At 34.4% G+C, this 25,768-nt stretch overlaps 1 protein-coding gene across 5 annotated transcripts in view; it reads left to right on the forward strand.

The window, feature by feature from the left end:
- Positions 1–25,429, forward strand: part of LOC134534374 (zinc finger protein chinmo) — a 41,409-nt gene extending 15,980 nt beyond the window's left edge. For 4 of the 5 annotated variants that reach the window (XM_063372833.1, XM_063372830.1, XM_063372832.1 and 1 more), the window contains one exon: positions 13,860–25,429. In XM_063372833.1, coding sequence (XP_063228903.1) covers positions 13,860–14,086 — 227 coding nt within the window. In that variant the 3' untranslated portion in view covers positions 14,087–25,429. Of the gene's footprint in view, positions 1–834; positions 7,392–13,859 lie in introns of those variants that run through there. The other variant, XM_063372834.1, reaches the window with a different exon arrangement.
- The last annotated feature ends 339 nt before the right edge of the window (positions 25,430–25,768 follow it).

Here is a 25,768-nt window from a genome sequence, read left to right on the forward strand (position 1 = left end):
GCAAAAATTATATCATTAAAAAAATTTCCAACATTATACTTTCGAACTGACATTTGTGTGATGAATGTTTTTGCACGAACAGTTACGCTTTCATTCATTAAAGTCTTCCGCACCGCGACGAGAAATCACGTCCTACTAATAGATTGAGTAATAAAACTGGGAATAAAATGATGAAAATAATATTAAATATTTTTACTCTTAGACACAAATCAACTTTTGAAATCGCAATAATGACAAACAAATTTTTAACTTACTTCCTGGAGAAGTGCATGTCAAACTCACTTTAAAATTCTGTAAAGAAAAAAAATGTCAGGAACAAACAAGTGTTCCCACAAACGACACATCGTCAACTTTGTATTCTAGGGTTCACGTCGTATTTAGTTACACTTAATATTACTGCATATTATTATTTTCTGGCACTTATTACATGTTAATCATTTTATTTTATTTTTTGCATATTTTTTTAATGACTTTAACGTTGCATAATATGATGAATAAGTATACACAAATGAACTGGAATCCCGTTCCGAGTTACATACAGACTGTTTACGAGCAGTGTAAATTTCTTAGCTGTTGCAACAGCGGCCTACAGGTGGATTCAGACTGCAGGCTTAGTCAGTCATGCTGAATCCACCTGAGTTCAGATTTTATCCAAGACAAGTGCGGGTGGTATGGAATAACTCAGTGTGCACTGACTGTTGTGCTCAATGTGTCAGTGAAGTGTATAGCTGGAATCACGGGTGAAAATCTGTAGGATTCCCATGAGGCCCGCAGGATAACGTGAAGATTTTTCAAATGCAAGCGGGCCCCTTTAGACGGACTTTTTTATTTCAGGGAGGTTCGGGCCACCCTGAGATTCTCCCCTCCTCCCGGAATCTACGCATGCAGCTGGAATTAAATTTTATCCAAGTACGTCATTTGGTGCTGTATTTAGGCTGTCAAAGAAGATACGAAATATGGCTGCTTTGATAATTGACGATAACTCCTTTTTATTGTGAAATAGTAGTCTACCCATCTACAAAGAAATTTCTAAATATACCCCCACTACTGTTGGGGATTTTCTATACAAACTATCAAAATAATTTTGGTTTCGTCACTGTCACTAGCTGTTATTGTATCATTCGAAAACATGTATATTTTGTGTATTAATTTACAGTATTCATCTCTGTCAAAAAAAAATCTTTTTCGATAATAGAGTGTAAGCAAGGTAGAATACAATGGCTGATTTTAAAATAAAAATGGAATAAATTATTTTTTGCTTGCAGTACAAATTTTTGAATTAATTTAGTTGTTTGTACTAAAAAACCCTTCTAAATTCAAAGAAACTACCTACTTCCTAAATAGATAAATAGTGCTTTAAGAGTTCACAAGCTTTCATAAATATTTAAACGCCAACATTTCAAATTTAGATTTCACATAATGATAAAATCTTATTCATTTTCATGGTCACGCTTAATGGAAATAATACACAACAATTCGTCATATATGTTTTTTATGCTTTTAATAACTACTCTACACATGAGCAAATTTCAATATACATAAAACTGAGGAACTCTGCATTACATTTTTAATCTGTGTACGACACTTACAGAAATTGAAGCATAAAATAACATTTTCATTTTTTAATTAATAAGTATTTCATCAACGTGAGCTATGCTTTCATCTCAATGAAGCCACTCTACATAGAGGAAGTGCACATGTATTCAGTCTTAACAACAGACCCTCCAGATCACGGAGTAAACGAATGAATGGAATTCATAACATTACGCAGGGTTTTAAGACATATTTTCCCTTCTACTCAATCGCAACATCTCACTTAGCGCGTATAATGGTTTCAGTAAACATAACATAAAACATATTCGCCCCATGTACAGTAGAGGAAACTAAAATGTTTGGAACATTGTAAACTAATTGTATTGTCATTTCTGTAGTCGCTCGAAGCGGCAAACTATGTATCTTTGTTCAATAAAACGAAATATTAAAACAAACAAACAATAACATTACGTTCAAACAATTCGTTACGTGAAGTAAATGTAATAAAATACACAAGACAGTTACACCATTACCAAAACACAATCCCATTAAAATCATATTATATTACATGTCGACTTAAAATTATTATTATTCACCATGATAATTTCTTGCGGGTAGCCAGCAGCAAAGGGACACAATTTTTATTCATTTAATTAACTTTGACAAAACTTGTAAAACCTGGCATGAGCAAAGTAAGCTAATTCACAATTTTATTTTGCGTCAAAATATATTAAACATCAACTAGCAATGAATTAAGAGTTTGCTTCGCTTGGTAGAACACCGAATAGGTATAGTCATCTCCAGGTATTAAACTGAATTTTGAAAGAGGGACTCAAGTTTCTGAACAAGTTGTTGACTTTCCTGATGATCCATCGACAGTTCGTAAACGGTCTCATCGTCGGGATGTCGAGCTTGGGACCTTTTTCCTCATTTTCCTACCATTCGCACAGCTATCCCAACCTATACAAATAGCCGAGTGCTACTACTCCCGTTGCTTCTATCATGGAGCTCGCCGCAGTCGTACTTCCCTATCCAGCCTGCGTAATACACGCGTCCTACCTGCTAGCCGCCAAGAACGCGTCCATTTGTGAAAAAGCCTCACCCGCCAACAATACTAACTCATTAATTATTAGGGATGTGCGAAAGTGACTTTTTCCACACGAAATGAAAGTGAAAGAAAATTTATCAAGTTTCGCGAAAGTGAAACGAAAATTAATTTTTCTATGAGATAAATATATTCTTAACGAAAGTTAAGCGAAATTTTTTAATTAACAAAGAAAAAAGTGCCCCAAAATTTGCTCTTCAGTAATAAATTCTATTACATAAATCATTTTGGTACCTTTTGATATATATATATATATAAATTAGGCCTGTGCGAATAGTGTTTTTTGGATGCGAAGCGAATATCGAATCGAATACTAAAAATATTCGCGAAGCCGAATCGAATTGCGAATATATTTCTTGACATCATTTCTCTTACTTCTTATATTAAGTATTTTTAATGTTGCTTACCTAACCTAACCAACCGTTCACAATCCACACCAATTCACAGTATTTTTTATGTAGCTCACCTAACCTAGGCAATTATTTATGGGAGGGGTGAAAACTGAAAATAAAATATTTAAAAAAAATTAATTTTTGCTAGTGTTCCTTCATTGTCCCACAAAACATATTAAATGCTACAAACCAAACTCAACCATTCTTATGACTTAAATGTCAAAAACTTAACCTAACAAACATTTCAGACAAATTTACAGTTTTAAATGTAGCTAAGTAACCTAGCCATCTCTAAAATTTTACATTATTTTTACTGTAGCCACACTAACCTAACCAACCATTCACATGATGTTACAATGGTATTTTAAATATAGTTAACCTAACCAAAAATTATAAATTACCAGGAAACTACTTAAACTATTGCAATTCCATTTTACAGAATTAGAAAAAATGTAAGAAAAAAATGCACTTGAAAATTTTTGATTACTGTTGTTTTGATGTGCCCCTCTCATCAGTAACTATCCTAACATAATCTTATCATTCTAATAATTGAAACCATTTTATTCTATTATAAATAAAACTAACCTAACTGTTAAAATGGTTAACTGTAAGTATTGCAGTGTTGTTTCACAGAATCATCAAATATGTTGAGAGGTATTTAACAATACCTTTTTTTTTTATTTATATTTAATTGCTTTCAGAAGAACGTATTATCCATTTTAAATTAAACGAAACGTCTCTATGTTATGATGATATACTGTAAAATGTTTCATTAGGTATTTGCATTTCTTAGTCGCAAATGCTAACAAACACAAAAATAGTTTTTTTTGGCAGAATCTTTGTTTTGAAAGGCAGAAGGATTATTGAAACCTCTAAATAAAGTGTGGTCATTCCGTCACAATATCATTTGCGTCTTTACTCCTAAAATTAAACAAGTTAATTTTATAGTTAGGTTCAAACAGATATTTACATATAAAAAGAAAGATTATATAATTTCAAAAGTATTGAATACTTAGTATACTGTAGGGCAATACTTCCGAGAAAAACAAAAAGCAAATGTATGCTAATAGACATAATTTTCTTTATACAATTTGTTTGGCCTTGCGTAGTGTGAATAAACTTGCCTCGTGGCGTCGAGAAAATTTTATTGCATTTGTTACACATTGCCGCCGAACTTCCCAATTTAATGAATTAATCCCAAATAAGACTTGTTCTTTTACCCTTTAAACAAAAAACCCAGTGATTCATCAGAACTTCGGCTTGAACTAGCCATTTTACGTGGTAAAGAGAATGTTTACTCTTTGTCGTCATAACCTCACACCTCACGACCACGACTAAAAACAAAGTAGCAACTACGGCCGTGGCTGCAACTGGAGATTGTTGATGTTCATTTGTTCAATAAAATTGATTTACGTGGCCATTAATATTCGTATTCGTAGCGTGTTTGATGATTTGCAGGGAAAACTAAGGCTGTATTGGAACTCACTGAGGTAGCGCTTTCTCGCACGACGGTATTTTCCGACGTTTTTTTTTAGAAGCTTCGCAATACACGCGAAGCTTCGCATCACGTTCGAAGCTTCAAATGAAACAAATAGCAAATTACTGGCGAAGCCGAATCGAATATCAAAACAAGCTTCGATTCGATTCGCAAAGTCGAAGCTTCGCACAGGCCTAATATAAATATTATTATTTAATATAATCAACATCCGCCCTAGACCACACAACACAGCCCCATGTCACTCGTAAATTTCAAGAATCAATCCAGATCTTTCAGCGCACAGACTATTTCCTTTACAGTCGTAATGTCGCAGTCTATGATAATATATTTATCATGTGCATGGTACTGATGAAAAAATACGTGAATACTGCGGAACGGCCGCCATCTTGCACCACTGTCACACATGGCTAGCTCAGGAAGCTGTAGACCAGGCAAGGGACATGGTCAAAACAAAACATAACAAATGGTTGCTGCCAAGTGGTCATTACACGCAGTGACTTGTTGACCTTTTTGTCTAATTGGCTGTATATTATGAGGATTTTATATGCCAGTCAGAGTATGTAAAATTTAAATAAAGCAGACGACAATGTTTTTGTTTGGCTGTGCGCGAATAAAAGTAGGTACGTTCTTTGTTTATGTGTATACGGTAAATACTAAATAGTATACTAACAGTTCTGGAATGTATGTTTTACGAATATAGTACCTACACTACTGTTTGAAAGCAAATGAATCAGGTAATTTTTCAAATATTGCATGATTTTGTTTTGATACCTAGGCCTACTCTAATCACGGTTGAATTTTGTTTACTTTATCTGCCATGTTTGTTCAAATTATGATTTTACCGTATTTTAATTAATGTGAGTTTTTTTCATCACCACGTAAATTAATCTTAATGGAAATCTTTTTTCTAATTAATGTCTTTATATGATTTGCATATGTTATTACATTATTAGTAATAACAAGCAAATCATATAAAGACATTACAGTAGAATCTCAGTGCTAAGTACTTACAGGTACCTCAAGTTTTTGTACTTAGTACTGAAACATGCATACATATCTTTACAAAAAGAAAAAAATATATAAAAAAATTGCTACAGGAGAGCCGCAATGCCATATGTATTAGCAACTGCGACTTGCTTTTTTCCCCTTGTTTAGTTCTCTGAGTATATCCACTTTTTCCTTAAGCGTGAATTGCTTTCGTTTCTTTTTATCTCCAGGATCATTCATATTGTAGCACAAATACAATGCGGTGTCTAAATAACGTAACCTGAAAATAAACTCAACAATAACAATAAACAATCCCGGCACAGACATCAAACAGTATTTTTAGCGTAGCGTAACACTTTTGTCTAACTAATTAATACTTCTCTCAAACTTCCGTCTTTCGATGTATCGAATGGTGTTGTGTTGCTCACGTCGCATACTACGTACGGTATAATCTATGGTTGTGCGCGCAACTGTTTCATAAACTTTGTTTTGAGAATTTAGAGGTTAGAAAATACGTTGCGGTGGTATTTGTGTATCTTTGTTCTACTACATTAATCATTTAGCTGGAAATTTATTTACCAGTTTAAGTAAATTTTGGTGTAGTAATGCCACGCTACTAGTAGAATTTTTACGTTATAGTGAAAATATGATACTTTAAACTGAAACCGTTTTGCATGGCGAAGATACGATTTTTGGCGGGGACTTAAAAAAAATTCGTTAAGTGAAATATACTTTATAATAAGGTACGTTATTGTACCGGTATTCTACTGTACATTTTTATTAAATTACGAGTTCTTTTTCAACTAGAACAAACGGAACTTCGGTAAGCTATTGAACTTTCGTTTGGCTCGAAATATTTCGCTAAAAACGAACTTCGACAGATGAAATTCTTACCGAAATCGAAAATGAAAGTAGCAAAATTTTGATTTCGGTATCGGTATACCGAACATTCGCACAACCCTATTAATTATAATATGCAAAACATAAAAACATTACATATGCGATAAAAGAAAATTTGCTGCTGTCATAAGCCGAAGAAAAAGAATCAATTTGAAATATAACATAGACAGATAAATCTAAAATAGAGTTATCGATAGTAATGTTTTAATAAACAGAATAATATATGTCGTATTACACTAAATACGTGTTCTTACTGACAACCGAATTTAAAAATAATATAAATTACTTTTTTTTTTTCAACCATAACCGCATAGAAGAAACAATACTTTTGATACAATTTTTTTTTGTATAATTATACGACAGGACTAAAAGTACATTGTACGTAATAAGTATTTGCTTATAGGAATTAATACTGCAGAATATACGAATACATTCAAATGCATAGAATTTAATATATTGTCAAATTTATTTGGCAATATGCATATAACAAAAGATTGAATTTGAAATGAATTATCTGTTTTTGACTACAAATATAATTTTATCATATCTCACTTTTATTCAAACTTAAGAGTGTCATTTTCAACAACAAAATAGCCACAACTTCACTTAAAAATATTTTAACTTGATACTTATACTGTATAACTTTTGATGAAATTAAATGTTAAGAGGTTCATTTAAGTTTGTAAGGAAACATAAATATAGCGTTCAAAATAAATAACAAAAGTTTTGTCTAGTTAGGAGCTCCGCGTCATGCAAATAAAGGAAAGTTAAACTTTTCAGTATACTGCTGCAATAATTATAGAGGAAAACGTTATTTATTCATTACTTTTATTTCCCGTTTGAAGAAAATAAATCGAAAAGTGCTATACCGAAAGTATAAAGTTGAAGTTCAATATTGCTTGTCAAGTAAGTTCAATAACAAAATTTAAAAAAAAAAAAATTGTTTTCTTGAATCTACTTTTTTCAGAAAAGTATACATACATACAATATTATTTAAAATAAAAATTAAAAATTTTTAGTCCTTGAGTATAAATTTACTGAAATATTTTTTTAGTTAGTTAATTTTTTCATGCGAAGAAATATTTAATTGTTAAAATCACGAGAACATAATTTATTACATTTATGTATTCTAAAAGCTTATGTTAAAGATCGACTATATGCTATTCAATTTGCCCAAGAATTTTACTGCAATAGGAGAGCATTACAAAAACACAATTTAACTAATGTAGGTATTATCACAATAAGTTATGTTCACAAACTATATTAATGGGAAACAAATATTTATCATTTAATGATATACAACTTTTTCCTTTGAGGTAAAAATTGAGGTATATTTAATGTAATAAGTAAATCCTCTCATAAAATTGACTGAAACTAATATTCTTCATTGTTTGTCATATTATGATTCCAAACAGTTTGAATCAACTGAAACATGAAATAAAATAGTAAGGTGAACCATGAGGTGTGGAAGTAATTAGAGATTGCTTTGTAAAATGTTTTAAAAATTTCTCATGAAATATTGTGATTATTATGTTCGTACATAATGTTAAAAAAATTCAATACATGAAATTCAACACATTCTTTGTATTGCAAGTTATTAAACATATATTTTAAAAACACATGTGCGTATCTAAGTCAAATTGTAATATAATATAATACATGATGAACATTACTGATACAACTTCCCTTCCAAATAACTTTCACCCAAAGATAAGGCCGCGGACAAATTATACACACTGGTCGCACGAGGAGCTGAAATAAGTCGAATAAGAAAGCGCCGGAGTAATTCTTTTCAAGCCAAAGCTAAAAGTAATGGATGTTGTTTGTCTAAAGCAGGCAGTGAAATGACATACAAGTTTACAGAATAGCCATATAAGATCTTTGACGCTTCTTATCCCGTCAGTGGACTGTACGCGAAGAACCAACTGCATCATGGCCCGCCGCCAGTTTTATACTTATTGATGAATACACTTGTAAACGTTGGTTTGTGTACTTATGTATGTTGCCGACATCGATAGGTATTCTTTGGCAGCTCGATGTAGATTCATTCGAACACGTTTGCGCTAATCACAACATATTTTTACATAAGAGTGACATCGCGCACTGAAAAAAGTTGCAGGTCTGTAACGCAACAGGGATACAAATATTACATAGTTCGAACATTTTCTGGAGCACGACATTCACTTTGGGTAATGCTAAGCTACTTGATAGGTACACTTTACCAGCTTTAAAAGTGATAACTTAAAAAAAAGTGTACATGGAAGCAGACTCAGCCATATGTTTATTGCTGTTGTATTTGTCATAAACCTACTACATTCAATACGGCCTGTAAGTAGAACCCATGTTTTTTTTACGACTTGTGTACAAGCTGTGGTTTTAAAGCGAATTTATATTCTTAGTTAACTAACGTCTATCATAACATATTTGGGTTAAGGCTACCTCAATTTTTTTTTCTAGATTGCTATATTGTTATATATATATATATAAGTATTACTTCAACAGAAATATCTAGTAATAAAAATAAATGAAAAAAAGCATGAAAGATTATTAAGGATTATTCTTTTTTCAACAACAAATAATTTATGGTTTAACTGCTTTGTGTACTATATAAAAACAGAACAAGCTTTCAAAATTTCACAATTTCTTTGATTATCCGTTATAGTTATGTTTTGTTTTAACTCATAAATATTTAAGTTTATTGCCAACGTCATGAGTGTACAATAATTTATTTCACACCGCTCCGGGTTGCAGGTAAAGTAACAGGCATGCAATTTGATCAGAAACGCGTTCTACTTATTCAGGCCCTTTAATTGGGAGTGACGGACCATGTGCCAAATATGTAACAATTATAAGTAGGTGAAGTATTAAAAAATAAAGAACTTGAATGCAAAATAATGCATCTAACAAAAATAATTTGCAAGGTTCTCTCGTGGATGTTGTAATGTGTGGGCAATATTTACTTAATTTTGTTTTTTGGATAAATTAATTGTGGTTAGTAAAATTTTAATAATTTTGTATAATTGCTGTAAAAATTTATTTCTGCCCTTATTATTTAATCGAGCTGTAGAAATAAGTTTATCTGAAAATTTACGTCATCTTTATTAAACATTGCCACTAATTATACTTTTTAACTTCCAAATGGTTTTTGAATTTTGTAATTAATAACGTACCATCCATAACTACATATGTGAGCGATCGGTCACTGACCCCATCTTCAATCCTACTCGTGATTCCTGCGCCAGGAGGAACATTTATATACTTCTGACTAGCTTATTTAATATAGAACTTCCCTAGTTTTTTATTTTTTATTTATCATTCCATGAACATTTTTAAAACAGTGCAGACAATCAGATATCTATCTAACCAAAAAGCATAGCAAAATGACTTTTAGTTTTCAAAATACGATTTTTCTTTTAATTTAAGATACATTTTATATAAACCTACATTTTTAAGTATCAAAACTGTTGTAAATAGTTAACCATTTGGTTAATACCAGTATAAAATTTTTCCCCGGTGTTGTAAGATGTGTAAAATCATTTTGGAAAACTAAAATAATTTAAAAAAATATTGGGTAGTATAGTAATTGTTTTTTGAATTTTTATTAAAAATAGAATGAAAAACAATGAAGTGTATTTTCATGTTAAAAGTTAAATATAAATTTTGTCGAATTAGCTAGCGAGACTGTAAAGCCACCAATAAATAGTTTGTACGACAACTTTCAATGTGTTGATTGATCAGTTTCTATACTTTATTTCGTAATACATGATCTAGTATGGTAAGCTTTAGGATATTTGTAGTTTAACAAAAGCAATGTTTTAGAGATACACGAATATAGTCACAGAGTAAGTCGAGCACATGGTACTGTGGTGAGGCACACTAAAAGCAATTCTGAAAATTTCTTTCGGTCACTGGATTATCTTTTACCGTTGCGGTTGTGGGTTGTCTCCCCTCCGGGCCCGGGTTCCCCCACCGCGCTACCTGAGCTGTGGGCTGCGAGCTGGCTTCGCCGAGCGGCAGCTCGAGACGGTGGAAAACTTTCAAGATTTGCATAAATTGCGGAAAAGAAATCTCGGAATTGAAAGGGATGACTATATGTTTTAAATACATGAATTTCTTCAGAAAAAAATTATCTTTTTTTCTAGACTTGTACTTTTTTTCTGTCATTCTCCTAAGCAGTATAAAATGGCCCCAAAGTTGGACAAGTTGGTGATTTGTTATTTCATATTTTGATAGAAAAAAACAAAAATGTAAACGTATACAGACAATTTGTGTAGTATCTTCTCGTGGGTGAAAAATTTTCAGATTCGTAGTGTCGATTAATAAAGTCCCATCATTATTTTATAACATAGTGTTCCGCTAACTTCTGATGCTACTAGGGAGGCCCCTTAAAGGGGTGAGGAGGGGTACCATATGTCGTCACGCACTCCCACTTGCATTGCAGAAACTATCGCAGCCACATTTTTAAATTAAATGTCTTTTTTTTCTTATAGGAACATAATTGGCAGTATTTATTAAAGTGCACACAAAATACACACTGTGCATTAATAAATAATATTTTTATATAAGCTTTCATTGTGATTATAGCAATTATTTCTGATTCTTTCTGATTATATTTTGGTGTCAAAATTTGAGTTTTTTTTTATTTATTTTTTTTATTATTATTTGTTCCTGAAAATGTATTCGTAAAATCATATTACCAAAAAAATTTAAATGTCAGTATAACCAAAGTTTATCATTTAAACTTCCAATAAATTGGCTGTTTGCTCTGTGCCAGGAATAATTTTCAACATTTGAGGCAGATAAAATCTAATAGGAAACCAGTGCAGTTTTACACCAAAATGTCTAGTATAAAATGATGTATGCCATTGTACTGGAAAAGTAACTCAGCTGATGACCAGTCAAGTGGGAGAATAAGTTATTTACACAGCAAAATAGCTGACAATTTATTTATTTTATAATCCACAAAATTCTGACCGGAGAAGTTGGAAGTTACTAGAAAAGGTCGTTGAAGTACACCCATTTCACTTCCACTCACTCAAACTTTCTTCTGCAGTGAAGTGACTCTCCAAAAATACCAAACTAGAGCTGACAGAACTTATTTTATGTAGACTTATAGCCATGTAAGTGAAGTTGAGTTACGTAGCTCCCCATGCATCATAGCCATCAGGTTCTACATTACTTAATAGTTTTTTTGTGTAATTTTATTCCTTAGACACTGATCCACTTAAACAAAATTTTATCTCCATAAAATATTTTAGCCTTTATTGTAAAAAGCTGTCATGTGTACTGCTAAAACATAGTTCATAACACATTTTGCTCACTAATTATTGTTATTATCAAACAAGGAGCCTCTGACAGTGTACCTGCTTTATGCTGGCTGCTTGCTGAAAGTTAAACATGCTTCCTTGTTCATTCTTTTTTCTTTTAGCACAAAAAAGGTTGTATTTGCCTTGAATGGCATTGTCTTAGAAAACATCTTTCTTCTAAATTAAATTTATATTTCAATAAAAATGTATTTCCCACACTCATTTTGCTAAAACTTAATTGTCATTGTGTGTTAATGCATGTTTTTGCCACAAAAATGCATATAATATGCCCTCAGTGGTATTTTTTTTGTTTGAAAGAAATGTCGTTAGTAAAATAAATACTTTTTAAATTAAAAATTTTATTTTCTGGAACAGGTTACTGAAAATTGTCTTGATGCTGGCTGCTTGCTGAAAGTTCTACATGAATTTGTCTTGTTTCCTTTGGCAGTGAGGAACTTTCTTCAGTGGATACGTAGTCTCAAACTGTCTGAAGAAGTTTATTTTTAAATTAATTAATTTTTACCAGCTAATTATGTAAACATATTTCTGTACTAAACCACTAAATGATCCTAGAAAATATTTCAACAGTGCGAGATTAAATGCTTGCTCAGCCCTATGTAATGCATGCACATTAATTCGGGAGAGTATGTATTAGTTTGTGTTAGGTGTTGTGTTGAAACTCCATGAGCGTGTGATAACCTGGGGCACGTCTGTGTGCTGAGGGCGTGTCCCAGCCGGCAGGACAGCAGAAACCTCTTGTTATGTTTTTCAATGGGGCATAAGAAAAAAACATAAGCAGGAAATATTTAGCTCTAGTCAGTGTTTCAACCAGTGGACTCACCAAGCTGTGGAAAAAAAATTCAATTTAAAACCACTGATAGATTCACACAATGTTTGATTTTGCTTAAGCAAGTCAACAATTTTTAAATTTTATCGAGCTTCCAGCTTCTATTTTATGTATCTTCGAATACTTGCTGCCTCATGATTTGTGACTATGATAATGAAATAAATTAAACTCTTTATCAGCAATACAAAACACTTCTTTTTTATTCTTGTCATTGTGGAATATTTGGCAAACTAAAATATTGTAGGACTACATACGTACATGTGAAACAAGCACTAGAATGGCAAGACAAGGGTGCCAACAGACACGTAACTGCTAACGTTATGTACCTTCGATATATACAGTACACTGTGCTAATCAGTAATCAACACTAACATGTAGCAGTGTTCTGGCACACTTACATTTTGTTTTTCCATACTGTCCCATTTGAACAATCTGTATCTATGGTACAGCAGTGATTGTAATCAAAAACGGTCGTAAAGTAAACCTTTGAACAGGTTAAATTTCACAGATGGTATAAGTATTGGAAAAGTTAAGTTTTAAAACTTTTTTTTGCATTCATTGAAATTTTAAAGAAAACATTATAACAGTTCTACTATATTAGGTAATGTGAGGATTGATGTATTGGCCTTGAGACTATGGGATAGTTAACGTTGTATTTATGTTTTAATTTTATATCCCAAATTTATTTCTTATATTTCAAATTACTATCTCTATGTATTTATTTGATTAACATTACATTTTCACTTATTAGTAACTTTTGATAACTTAGCTTTTTCAATAGACTCCTGACAACCAATAGCAATAGTTTTTGTATTTTTTTCTAAAACTTATGAATTTAAATTTTATTATTATATCTAGTCAAGGTAGAATAATAGCTCACAGATTTGTAAAATGTTACAGGTGAGTTAAAAATTTTTTATTATTAAAAATAGGGCAAAAATGGTTTTTTATGCAATTTAATTGTATTTAAAATTTGTAACAAGTATGGTAATTGGTCACCCGTCAACTGCTAGTGAAGGAAGTTCCCATCAAATGATGTTGGAAACAATCACAATCTCAAAACACCATGCGTGGAAGCTGATGTGAAGAACAGCAATGTTGATATCATCATGCGTAACATACACTCTTGGTGAATAATGCTTATGGTTTGAAATTTTTTTCCATCACTTTCCTTTCATTTAATGAGCCTGGAAAACAGAAATTTGTTAGTTGAAATCCTTTGAAACGTCCTAGAATTTCCAAAATCGCGCATTTTCGGCAGCTCGTTGCTACCGGGTGATCGTTTCCCCAGGTAAGAAGCTGCAGTGCCCGTTCTGCGAACGCCTGTACGGGTACGAAACCAACCTGCGCGCCCACATCCGGCAGCGGCACCAGGGGATCCGCGTGCCGTGCCCGTTCTGCAGCCGGACGTTCACGCGCAACAACACGGTGCGTCGCCACATCGCGCGCGAGCACAAGGAGGAGTACGGCATGAAGGCCTTCCAGCCGCCGCCGGTCCACAACCACAACCACCAGTAACCAGTCGTACCAGTCGTACCGCATACCGCCAGGATAGTAACAGAAATACCTCACACGATCTTATACTATACTATACTATACTATACAGTAATACGGATAGAGAATACGAATATTATACACTAATGTACAAGAGATAATGTTTATTATTATTATTATTATTATGTACGATGACATTTTTATGTTGCCTTTGGTCTTTTTTTTTTTTTTTTAAAGACATTTTTGTGTTCCATGTTGTCTGCATCAATCTTCATTTCTAGCTCTCTTGTAGCGTAAGATTGTCGGTTAGAATTTAAGTTTTTTTTTTCTTTTTTTTTTAATAATTATGATGACTCGGTTGATCAACAGAGTCATTTATGAGAAAATGCTTCTGTGAATTTGTCTCTCATGCAACTGGTGGTTAGTTCATTCCCCGGTTCGATTGCAGGCCGGGAGAATTACAGAAGGGAAAAACATAACGACAAAAGGTAGTAAAATTGTGTGGATGTGAAAGTTTTTTTCTTTACTAAAGTGTTGACTGGGATTGCTTAAAACATAACTGTTGCTGTCTGTACTTAGCATTGCGTAAAATTTGTCACCAGTTGAATGTGATTTTTGTGTGTTTGACGGATCAATCGTTACTTGATGTTATAAGTGTTCTGCGTGGTGTTACATTTAAAAAGCATGCAATATATTAGAAGGGAAATAATTTGGTGTGGAGTGACATGAGTGCTTCACATTCCTACCATGACTTTCTCTCCTGGCATGGAGATGGACAGGTCACAAGGAAATAATAGTTACTTTACCTTCCCGTTAGCTAGCTAGTCACACATCTCAGGTATCAGATTAAGTTAACCGACACATAGTCTCGTCCGTGCCAAACTGCACAATGCAGTGTACATTATACATTATACAGTTCCATAGTCCGTTATATCACTGTTAACCTGACACATTTTACATGTGCCAGGTCACATTTTGTTGTGCTGTTGTTTTTTTACATTCAAATGTTTTATATTTGCTGTCTGCTCCTAGTCAATGTAAACTGTGCCCTCCTGTCCGTACCAGTTAGTATAGCTATACATATATTCATATACACATATATATTTGTCAATAGTTGAAGCATATAGTTGTCACATTATTTATTAATTAACAGTATTTGTAAATCACCAGTGTGAACCAGATCTGATGAACATTACATTAATTTTTTTGTTATTATTTCTCTGGGTAACTACGAGATGCAAACCGTTATTCATTCATAATCTTTCTTTAAAACTGCATTTCTATCACATATTTTGTACCATTTTAATATTTTTGTCCTACTATATAAATGCCATGTCTTACACGAGACAAGATTGTTTATTAAGCTGGGAGATTTATTCCTATGCAAATCTCAGGTAGATTGAACGTTGGAAGTTGTCATGAAATTTAGGTTAGAACAAGTGTTTTTGTTTTCAAGTAACTTTTTATTACTACTTTAAATTTTAATATTGTTTTTACTTTTCATTACATTTTTGTTGCTTGATGGAATATTTTGTTATTGTTGATTAGGTAGTGAAGGAGTGGATCTAGCGTGTTCCATGTGCACGTGGTGTTACTCAGTTGTCAAAACTGACTGTGGCAAATGTTTTGTGTGTTTTTGTGTTGTTTAATAAGATTTTATATCATGTGCAAGTTTCCTTTGCAAGTAGTGCTTGCGTTCGGAAGTTGTTTTTTGCGCCGTGCAAACCATGCTCCGTTGACCGGAGAAAAGTACCTTAGTACATCGCACGTGCGCTTGTAGATAAGTTCCCTGCATGTGGGGTTGGAAATTGGTGTATGGTTTCTTTTTGCACTTCTTAGTGTATTCAATTTTTTGTTAAAAAAAATTCATTAGATGAAGTTTTTTATGTATGTGTTTTAATCTTATAATATTGTTTTGGGCAGACGGTTAGTTTTAACAGTAGTTTTTAAGGTCGTGGTTGTATTTAGCACAACTTTGATCATGTAATTTATTTACGTACTAACATTTTGTGAGTATTGTTTTTTTAAGTTTGTGTTAAACATTCACCGTAGATGTTGATTTTTGTACGCACTTTGTGCTGGACTACTAAACGGGTAAAATAGATTCATATTTAATTATTTTCTGCACTCGCGTCAGCCTGTGCTGCCGGTGTGCTATACAGTGTTAACAGAAGTACAAATGACCCTGTCATTGCAATTTGTGTAGGAACTCTTAATCGTAGTTACAGTATCGAGAAGCTGTCTAATTGTGGCTTGGGTTTACATTGCTTCCACCCCAGTTGATTGGAAGAGGAACGCAGCTACCACGGTGCGTGCTGTTTCGTTTTGCTTCTCCGCGGTTGGCTCGGTGTCAAGGCGTGGGTAGGAGCTGTTTGCCCGCCTCAGATATAATTATCCAGATCTTGTAAGTGAGGAATCTTTGTGTAATGTTGTTGCTGTGGAGAGTCTTCGTTTCCTGCTTACGTTTCAAAAAAGTTAATGTAAGGAGCTTGAAAACGAATGGTTTTGGTTCATGCTTGTTAATTGTTTGGGGGGAAAAAAAATATTTGCTTGCGTACATTTCGAGCTGCGGCATAGTCACAATTGACACTGCTTGGATGGAAAACAAGAAACAGGAGATTTCTTCATTTATTGTTGGAACTATAAAACTGTTTTGAGTACGGAGTGTTAAATGTGAGTGCTATTTTGAGATTTGTTGTACTTTTGTGTTATATCGTATAAGTGATGTTTACCTCTTTGTCGAGCATACTGCCATCTCGTTGGGTCGGAAGCTTGTTACCGGAGAGTTTGTCATTGTTACTGGTTGTTCTTCAGATGTTTGTGGAGTTGTTTTACACTCGTTGCAGCAAAAAGTTTTAATTTTATTTGCCATAGTGCCCAACCAACCCTCAAGTAAAATATTTTAACCTCTTGAGTCAGTGAATTTCTTGTTTGTTTTATCAAAGTGGTGTGAACTAGGCAGTTTTTCTTGGTTGTGAATCAAGTTATTTGTGAACTTTGATGGTTTTTCCTCTGGGTGCAGAGTGCCGTGATTGTCCGTGATGGCGAGGCTCCCAGGCGCGGCTCGTGTCGGCATCCGCGCTCTTGCGAGAGCGGTTGCCGTTCGCAACCGGCACCAGCCACGCGTCACCGCACAATCACTGCCATTTACAACTCTGCAAACTTATATTCATTTAAAGTACATTTCTGTAGTTCTGGCTTTTAATTTAAAAGTTACTCTCTGCATGATGTAGAGACATCATTTGTTGCAACACATCCACAAATGTTGGGTTTTTCTCTTTTGGCTTGTGATTTTACTAAAAGTATGTAATTTAATTTATGAAAGATGAAATTTTAGGGACTTACGTACATGCATGGGAACCTCTATTTTGCACTTGCTTTAATGACTCTGATATACATACTCACGCCCTATGTTTACAAAGCATTGCAGTGTTGCTATTGCCACTGCAAGACCCTCATTCGTACTCACCTGTGTCCAGCAACTTGCTCTGGCCTGGTGTGCATGTCCTTTCAGACCATATTAGCTTCTGATTATGACCACAATGTGTAATATAACTTGCACACCCTTTTTTTTAAATATAATTTATCAATTATTCTGTTGTTCCCAAGAAATGCATGTGTTTGCCTTCATTCACACCATTCCCGTTATTTAATTTTGATCTGCATACCTTATTTGCCAAGAGAAATTTGCAAAATTTTGATAAAGTTGATATAATTTTGTTCAATTATTATATATCTATTTTTGTTTTTCTCATTGGTATGTTTGGAATTTCTCTCGGTAAAAACATGCCCTTATGGGACTTATCCTTAAAGTACAAAATGGCTTGTGGAGACCAGATCTGCTTCTATGCCTCCCGGGGCTGCTCAATTTGTATTGGCTTTAATACCGTTTGATGTGTGAGATCAAGTTTGAAATTTAGATATCCGTTTGCTGGGACAAACAAGCACCCATGCTTACTATTTTGTGTGGTCATTTTTAGTGCTTGGTCGATTCTGATTCCATTACTCCCAATGGTATGGGCAGACTCAGAATCCAACATTAAAGTCTTAAAATCCAGAGATTCATATTATATCAATAGTGTTACATATTTTATTAATCAATTAGAATTTTCTCTTAATCTGATTTTCAATTTATTGGGTGTATGGTCAATTTTAATGGGAATTGTGTTCAATTTAATGAGTTTTGTTAATTTATCAGGGTTTTTTTTTATCAATTAATCATGGATTGTACAGTTAGTAAGGAATCCCTCCAGCCAGCCATGGATTCTTATTTGGACATTAGGGTGCTCTTTTTGGTGAAAGCAGTACTTTATTTAATTATATAACAGTGGAAGCTCAAATTCTCAATTTATTAAATATTGATAATATTGTAATATAATTTAGTTAAAAATTTTGATTGTTAGTATTATCAACGTAGCATTTTATTTTAAGTAAAGTTATTGTACAGAATTATCATTTTCTAAGTGGTGTTATAGCGAGATTATTCCCTGCTTTAAATTAAATCACCAACTACATTTTTGTTCCTGCTAATTTATGTAATCTAGTGTAATTTAAGTTACTTTCATTTTCGTTAACTATATTATCAAAAAAATTACAATGATTTTAATTTTAATATCAAAACAGAAACAGTGCTGACACAAAATATTTTATTTTGGGACTCTAGGTAATTACCTAAATATCTAGTGCTCTTTATTTATAAATCATTATTTGAATGAAAACATAATCTGTTATTACATTTGTAAAATAATAATAAATGTGTTTTGTATTTGAGTGTTTAATTCAGGAGTTGGGTAAGCATGACTTAAGGAGTATGGAATCCGAATTTTGATTAAAATATAAAACTGTAATCCCAAATATGAGAATTGAAACTGCAATTGGAATTGGAATGTTTTTGGAATCAACCCGACACTAATTACTTTGTTTTGAAGATAGAAGTGTAGACATTATTATGTATGTAAATACATCAAACGTGCAAGGAATGAAATATTCTCCATGTATTTGTACAGAGCCACTGTTAAATCCTTCTCGAGTTATTCTGGTTTTCTCCATGCTTCATTTGTGTTTCCATCAAAGCTCTTGCGTATCATTGTTGGTGGGTTGCAACTACTTGTGGCTGTGTGTGTGTTCGTGTACAAATTCTTTGACATGGGTCTTACAATGCAGTATTACAACGGCATTGTCGAGTAGCTTAAAGCTTTCTCTAAGGGTATTGGCTGGTGTTTGTCTGTTTGCAATAGTTTTTAGTTTAGATGTTACTGACATGTGAAAGATTCCACAAACACTTGCTCCATGATTTACCTCATTGATTTTTATTTATAGTCTGCCAACGAGGCAGGTGCAAAAGTGCAGTTACCTACCTCACATATGCACACTATTGCACTTTTGTGTTTGTCTTGTGTGGAGTCATTGTGCAAACATTACATTACTCTCGCAAAGAGATTTTACATCACAGTGTGTGTATATACGAAGACATGTTCAATGTATTTTTATATTTTGTGTTTTAAGTAAGTCGTGTGTTTCCTGTCCCATCGAGGGTTTCCAAGCAACCCTCCCCACCTTAGTACAAATCAGAAACTGCCTTAATTTGCGAACACAGTCGACCGAACCTTTTCGTACGACGTCTGTTTCTCGAATCTCCTCTTTTATTTCAACATGGCAGTTATAACTTTATGTTAGTTTCTAGCTGTGTTATCGACTCAGGTAATTTTTCACCGCTCACAAGTACAATAGTAATAAGTTTAATTATACATACCGAACTACCTCATGTTACAGAACACTAGTATTACGCTGAAGGTCGCTGTGCCTCCTGCAGCGACAAGCTGCCCGACAAGCGGAGGTTTGCGTTTGTGGAATGTTTTTCATAACTGCTGATGGTGTACTGTGTTCCTCTTCTCCGTCGTCGTCGAACCATCTCGCTCTAACGATACACGTATGGCATAACTTAGTACAAATTTTTTTAAAATCAAATGATTTCAAGCTCTGGACGTGTCTTTGCAGCGAAGATGGTTCTGTGAGAGCCGACTTGCGTACGTTGGCTCGGCGGCGACCGGCGTTGGATCGCCGCCGCTTCGTGCGCGCTCGAGTGTTTGGTGTGCTTCTGCCCTCGGACGTCAGCCGGACGAGGATCTCGACAAACTGAAGGGGAAACAAAAACTTTTAAGAAAAATACAAATAAAAATTGTGTATGATATGCAGATGTCAAATTTTTCTGAGAAAGTACAAGAATTTGCTGTACAAATTAAGCATACATAGTAACTTGAAATGTTTGTGTGTGCATGTGGTTTCTCTTTGCTTTCGTGAACCCTGGCCTTAAGGCCGCTCTGCCAGGATTTGAGGGTAACCATGTAATAACTATTTGACCTGTTACGTATATGTCATGTGTCATTTGTTCTGGTTTAATTGTGACAGTGTGTCAGTTGCTATGGCGTTCAGTATATTGCAAACCATTCCTGCTGTTTTTAATATTGCATTTATGCATGATTGTCAGTGGTCAGGTCCCGACAGAGCGTCCTAGCTTCCTTGCCATCTTTCTCTTTGCTGTCCTTCATCTTTGTCTCTGTGGGTCGTTGCTGTTGATCGTGAGACAGTGGCTAGCTGTGGGAGACGTGCATGTCTGTGTAGGTGTATATGTGTCTCTCACTTTCTTGGAGTGCCAGCTCACGTGTAATCACTTGCAGCATTGCCCCATCCACGAGTGATTGCAACTCAAGTCATGTTTAATCATCTGTGTAAATGACAACTTTTTATAATGCTATTTTTAGTTATAATTATCTGTATAAATGTGTTCTTTTATTGTTTAAAAGATTTATGTCTTATATTTTATGGGCTACTATTTTTAGGAAACGTAATTGATTTTGTGAATAATAATATTATGATATTAAAGAAATTAGAAATGTTTCACGTATAGCCACAAAAAGTGTTTTTCTCAAAACAATGGAATGTGCATGGCAAAAAATTGAAGATTTTTTCCCAGTAAGGCTTTGCACGCTGAAAAAATATTTTTGCAGCTACGAAAGTTATTGCGTGCTAGTTTAGACTCGGTGGCCAGTGTTTAAGCAACGCCGGTACATTGCGAGGATGTCGTTCCATGCTTCAAGTTTGCGATGCACTCATTGTGGTCGTGTCTATGTCAAGATACTTGTACTTAGAGATGAATAAAAATTTAAAATGTGGCAAAAAAAAAATGAAGTGTTGAATGATGATGCACTTCACTAGTACAATATTCGAGGTGTTGCATTAAAGCTTGGACTTGTTGGCGGAGCGAGGTGTGGTGTCAGTGTCTCACGGTGTGATGTAAGTATTGTTATTTGTGCAGTTTCTTGCTAGCTCACTTTGAACGTAATACCTCGATTGGATATATACGTAAGCTGCCACGCTTTTCCTCCGTGCTCGGGTGTCCTTGACCGTCGGGAGCGAGTTGTGCTTCGTCGAGCAGAGATGCCGCTCGGTTAACTTACTGGGGCAAACATGCGAGTCAAGTCATCAGAAGTAGATTAGAACTGTCATTGCGCTGATGATGGGCACGTGTCTGTAGAATGGCACTCATCATGGGTGTGATGGTGGACAGTTTTCAGGCCTCCCCAATCCAAATTGTTGGGACATGAATAGAATTTAAATATTTATTTTTAGTATCAACTTTACTTGATAAGTTTATTTTACGTTTGCGAGAGTAGGGACACAGCAGCAAGGCTCACTTACTAGCAGCGTCCACCAGTGCAAGACGTGGCAGTGAGAACGAAACTTGTACAATCTAGTGGAAAATATCTGGCAACTGCAGCCCTGAGGGTAGATGAGACAGAGTGGTTGTTGCACGCGCTATTGTCCTGTGAGCTCTGGCAGCCGCGACTGGGGAGGCTGCAAGGAACCAAGGAACCTACCCTTAGGCCCGGAGGAAAGGCGTTTCACGTGCATTTAGTGTGTTCAAATTATAGTTGTTCATCGGTGTCTCGAGCATGTCTAAGAAACTGTTCAAATTTATATTGACGTAACAAAAATCCTTGATGTTTTCAACCATAGTTAAAAGTTTTAAAAAATCACGTTTTGGAATGTTAGTTATAAATTTGGTTTCAAGTTTTTGTGTGTTGTGTATTGTATGATGTCTCTATGCCATGTATTTTCATTGGCATGTTCATACAGGAAGGTTTATTTATCTGAAAGAGATGTTTACTGGTTGTTTTTCATTTTGCAATATTTTTGTTTTTAAAAAAATGTAGCTAGAAACAAGTACTAATGAATCGGATATTTAAAAATTTGAGTTACCATTTGCACAATATGAAACCAATTGTAGTGATAGTTAAAAACATAACCTCTCGTTAAGAATAAGCCTTCTTGTATGATTTTACCATCAATTTTCATTTAAGTATCATCTATGCTATTAAGTAAGGAAACCGTTTTTTATTAGTACTATGGTGTTGTAACTGTGAAATATCAGGTTTGGCTCATAAGAAATATAACTGGCTTATTTTGGCTAAAAATATGTGTGATGTTAACACAAAAAGCAACAAATATAATTTGGGCTGGTTGTGATTTGACGGGGTCGCTGAGGTAGTGGAGGAGACCAGGACAAGCTCAGGGTTGTGGCTTTGTGGCTCCGGGCGGGAGTGGAGGGGCTCGTCAGTTGCCGTTATTAACAGGGTGGCCACCAGGACAATGTGTCTGTTATGTCAAACCCAGACTTTTGATGATATTAGAACTTCATTTCAAATTAACAAATAACCACTATTGGCAGCAGTTCTGCTTTACTGTGGTTTCCGTCAAATTTTATTAATTCGACCAAGGCCATATTGAAAATTGGCAGCTGATCACCGAACCGTTAAATACCTTCATCGTCCTTGGGCATTCCCATCGTCAATATGGCATTATAATATTATAATACATACAAAAGGCACCTAGCTTATTGAGACATTTTACGAAATATTAATTTTACCTAATAATTTGGTTTTTGTAATTTTCTATTGTTTGAATTTCGTATACAGCTTCCAACCAATTTTATGGTATGAATGCCCACAATCTTCTTTCCTGTTTTAGTTCGTACATACAAGCTACTACATTGGAACATAGTTGTAATTTGTGAAAAATGTAATTTTACCCAAATGCTGTTCAGAAGAGTTCTTTATTTCACTGCGCGGTGATCAAGTTGAGGTGTTTATCCTTTCTCGTGTATCAATAATTATGTTACGGTTTTGCATGGGGAAAATGTAAGTAAATTTATTTCCTATTACAAATCGTTAATTGCTCTATTAATACTGATAAAAAAATATTGTCTTACCATTTACATGAAGAGATCAAGGTTTTTTTTTCTCTCTCCTGCCTGAATAGATTTAAAGCCCTGGTACATTAGGAGGTTCTCAGGCGTGACCCTACCTGATTCTGTACGTGTCGAGATGGCCAACTTTAATATTTTGGGTCATCAGCAGGCAGCTGGCAGGGCGTGTGGATTCCCTTCGCCATTGTTTTGAGATGTCATGAATGACATATGCCAAATCAAAGGTTTATCTAATGCACAAAGGTACAGTAAACACTATTCAGGTTCATTGAAAATACATATTACACGAAATAAAACATATTAACAAGCAAAGTATGTATGTTAAAAACATGCTCTCTCACTAACTGGCTGGCTGAAAATGTGTTTGAGAGCATAACCAACAGGGTTGCATTCACATATTTTTCACTTTTTTATTCTTTTATTGTACTTTATTTAATTTTGTTAGAATTTATAGGTCTTGCATATCAAAAAAAAATTATTTATAAAAGGGCAATGGCAATTTTACGGAAGCTTCTATTCACAAATAAAAATCTGCGAGTATTTTCTCTCATGAAAATGTACATAGCCAATAAAGTTTGGTGGCCACCCTGATGAAGTATATTATGAATGATGCACAGCTAAAATGTTAGATATCAATTTTGATTCTTAAATATTAAATACCACATCCGTCTTAATATGTGTTATGGTTTGAAATACGAATATCACTATGTCCTCTCTACTAAATCTTTTATGTTGTATTGCCAATGAGATTGCTGCATTAAAACAAACACGTGCTTAAAGAAATACATTCTGATTGTTTCAGGAGTGAGTGAGTAGAAAAGGCTCAAGTCCGGGATCTGTGCGGTGTTCATACTCGTTGCTATCACTGCTGTCAGCCGTGGTCTGTTTTAACCAGAGAGCCACAACCTTTATGCTTCATGTCTTGGGAGATAGATGCGAGGTCGGCCGATGTTCGAAAACGTCTCCCGAGCCAGCCCCGGGCCGTCGTCGCGCTGCCGAACACGTAAGACGTAGGGAGCGGCGTGGGCCCGTTCCGTGACACTTCGAGTCCTTAATCAGTGCGGTAACGTGCAAGTCTGTGATACAGCATAGCGCATGATGCGTGATTTGTAAAATGACGACACAGAATTTGACCCAAGATTTCTTACAAATCTTGCTTTAGTTTTGTTTGTTGCGTGCAATAAGGAGTAACTTTTTTGACAGAATGCTTTAGCGAAGCTAAGTGGTTGAGGAGCTGGCCCGACCGGCCACTCTAAACTGTCGGGTACGGGCGAGATGTTTCCTTTGGCTTACGTTCGAACATTATCACAGTGGGCGCGCGTGGGACGAGAAGTACATTTGAAATGGTCTGTTCATTACAGCTATGTCTGGAGACGTTCATGTTCCACAGCCAATTGTTACAGTTGTACTATAATATTATAAATAGGACGATAATGCTATAATAGATAGGACTGGGCGCCGCTCGGTCCGTACTGACTGGTTTTTACTTTAATCACAATACACATGTACCTGAATAAGTAGAATAGCTCTAGTTACTAAGGCGTGGTTGTAACGAGCCAGTTTTCTCATGTTTTCTCGTACCAGCTATAGATGACTATAATTTTCTGGAGAACTCTCAGAGAAGCTCTGGAAAATGTTTTTATTTAACAATTTAATCTCTCGCAGGGTCAAGCGTAGATTTTTAAAAAAAAAATAGTTTGAAAGCAAATTGTTTTTATCAAAATTTAAATCAATTGTATTTAAACAGTCTTGAAATTCTGTTATTGCCAGTGTTCACTGTTGGAACACAACAAAAAATTTTATATGCTGATATAGGAAAAAATTTACTAAATTTTAAAGTTTATATTATGTAAAGGAAAATAATTCATTAGTGAGCATTAACTGTTTGTAGATTTCATTGTTATGATGTGATTTTTAAATGTTTGGTATCACATGATTGATTATATTTTGTTATGCTCACAGTAATCATGCCTTAACATTTGGTGGTATATAATTTGCACACACATGTAATTTTTAACATATATTACAACAAAAAAAAAGAGTGTTAAAAATTCAGTTTGAAAAATTCACACAGATTACTAATAAACTAAATTTGTTGCTAATTGTTGTTGTCATTTATTGTTATTATACTGCCAACCTCTTCCAGTAACAGGATAACCTCTTGTGAAAATAATTTATGTATATTAGAGTACTTCCCTATCCAAAAGCACAATTGCAGTAATTATTAATACCATGGGGGGGAAATGTAACAAAAGCGACACATCAGTATAAACCATAGGGCTGCGGACGTGTAGACACGAGACGTACTGGTGCTAGCCTGGAGCAACTAGCTCCACTTCTAACTTCCCTGTTGCTGAAGGAACTTAAAAATTACACTTGCACTTTTTTTTTTGAATTTTAAACTGTATTTGGTGCAATGTTTGTTCTTGTAATGTTTTCAT

This window comes from Bacillus rossius, chromosome 7 (genome assembly GCF_032445375.1).
Source record: "Bacillus rossius redtenbacheri isolate Brsri chromosome 7, Brsri_v3, whole genome shotgun sequence".
NCBI lineage: Eukaryota > Metazoa > Arthropoda > Insecta > Phasmatodea > Bacillidae > Bacillus > Bacillus rossius.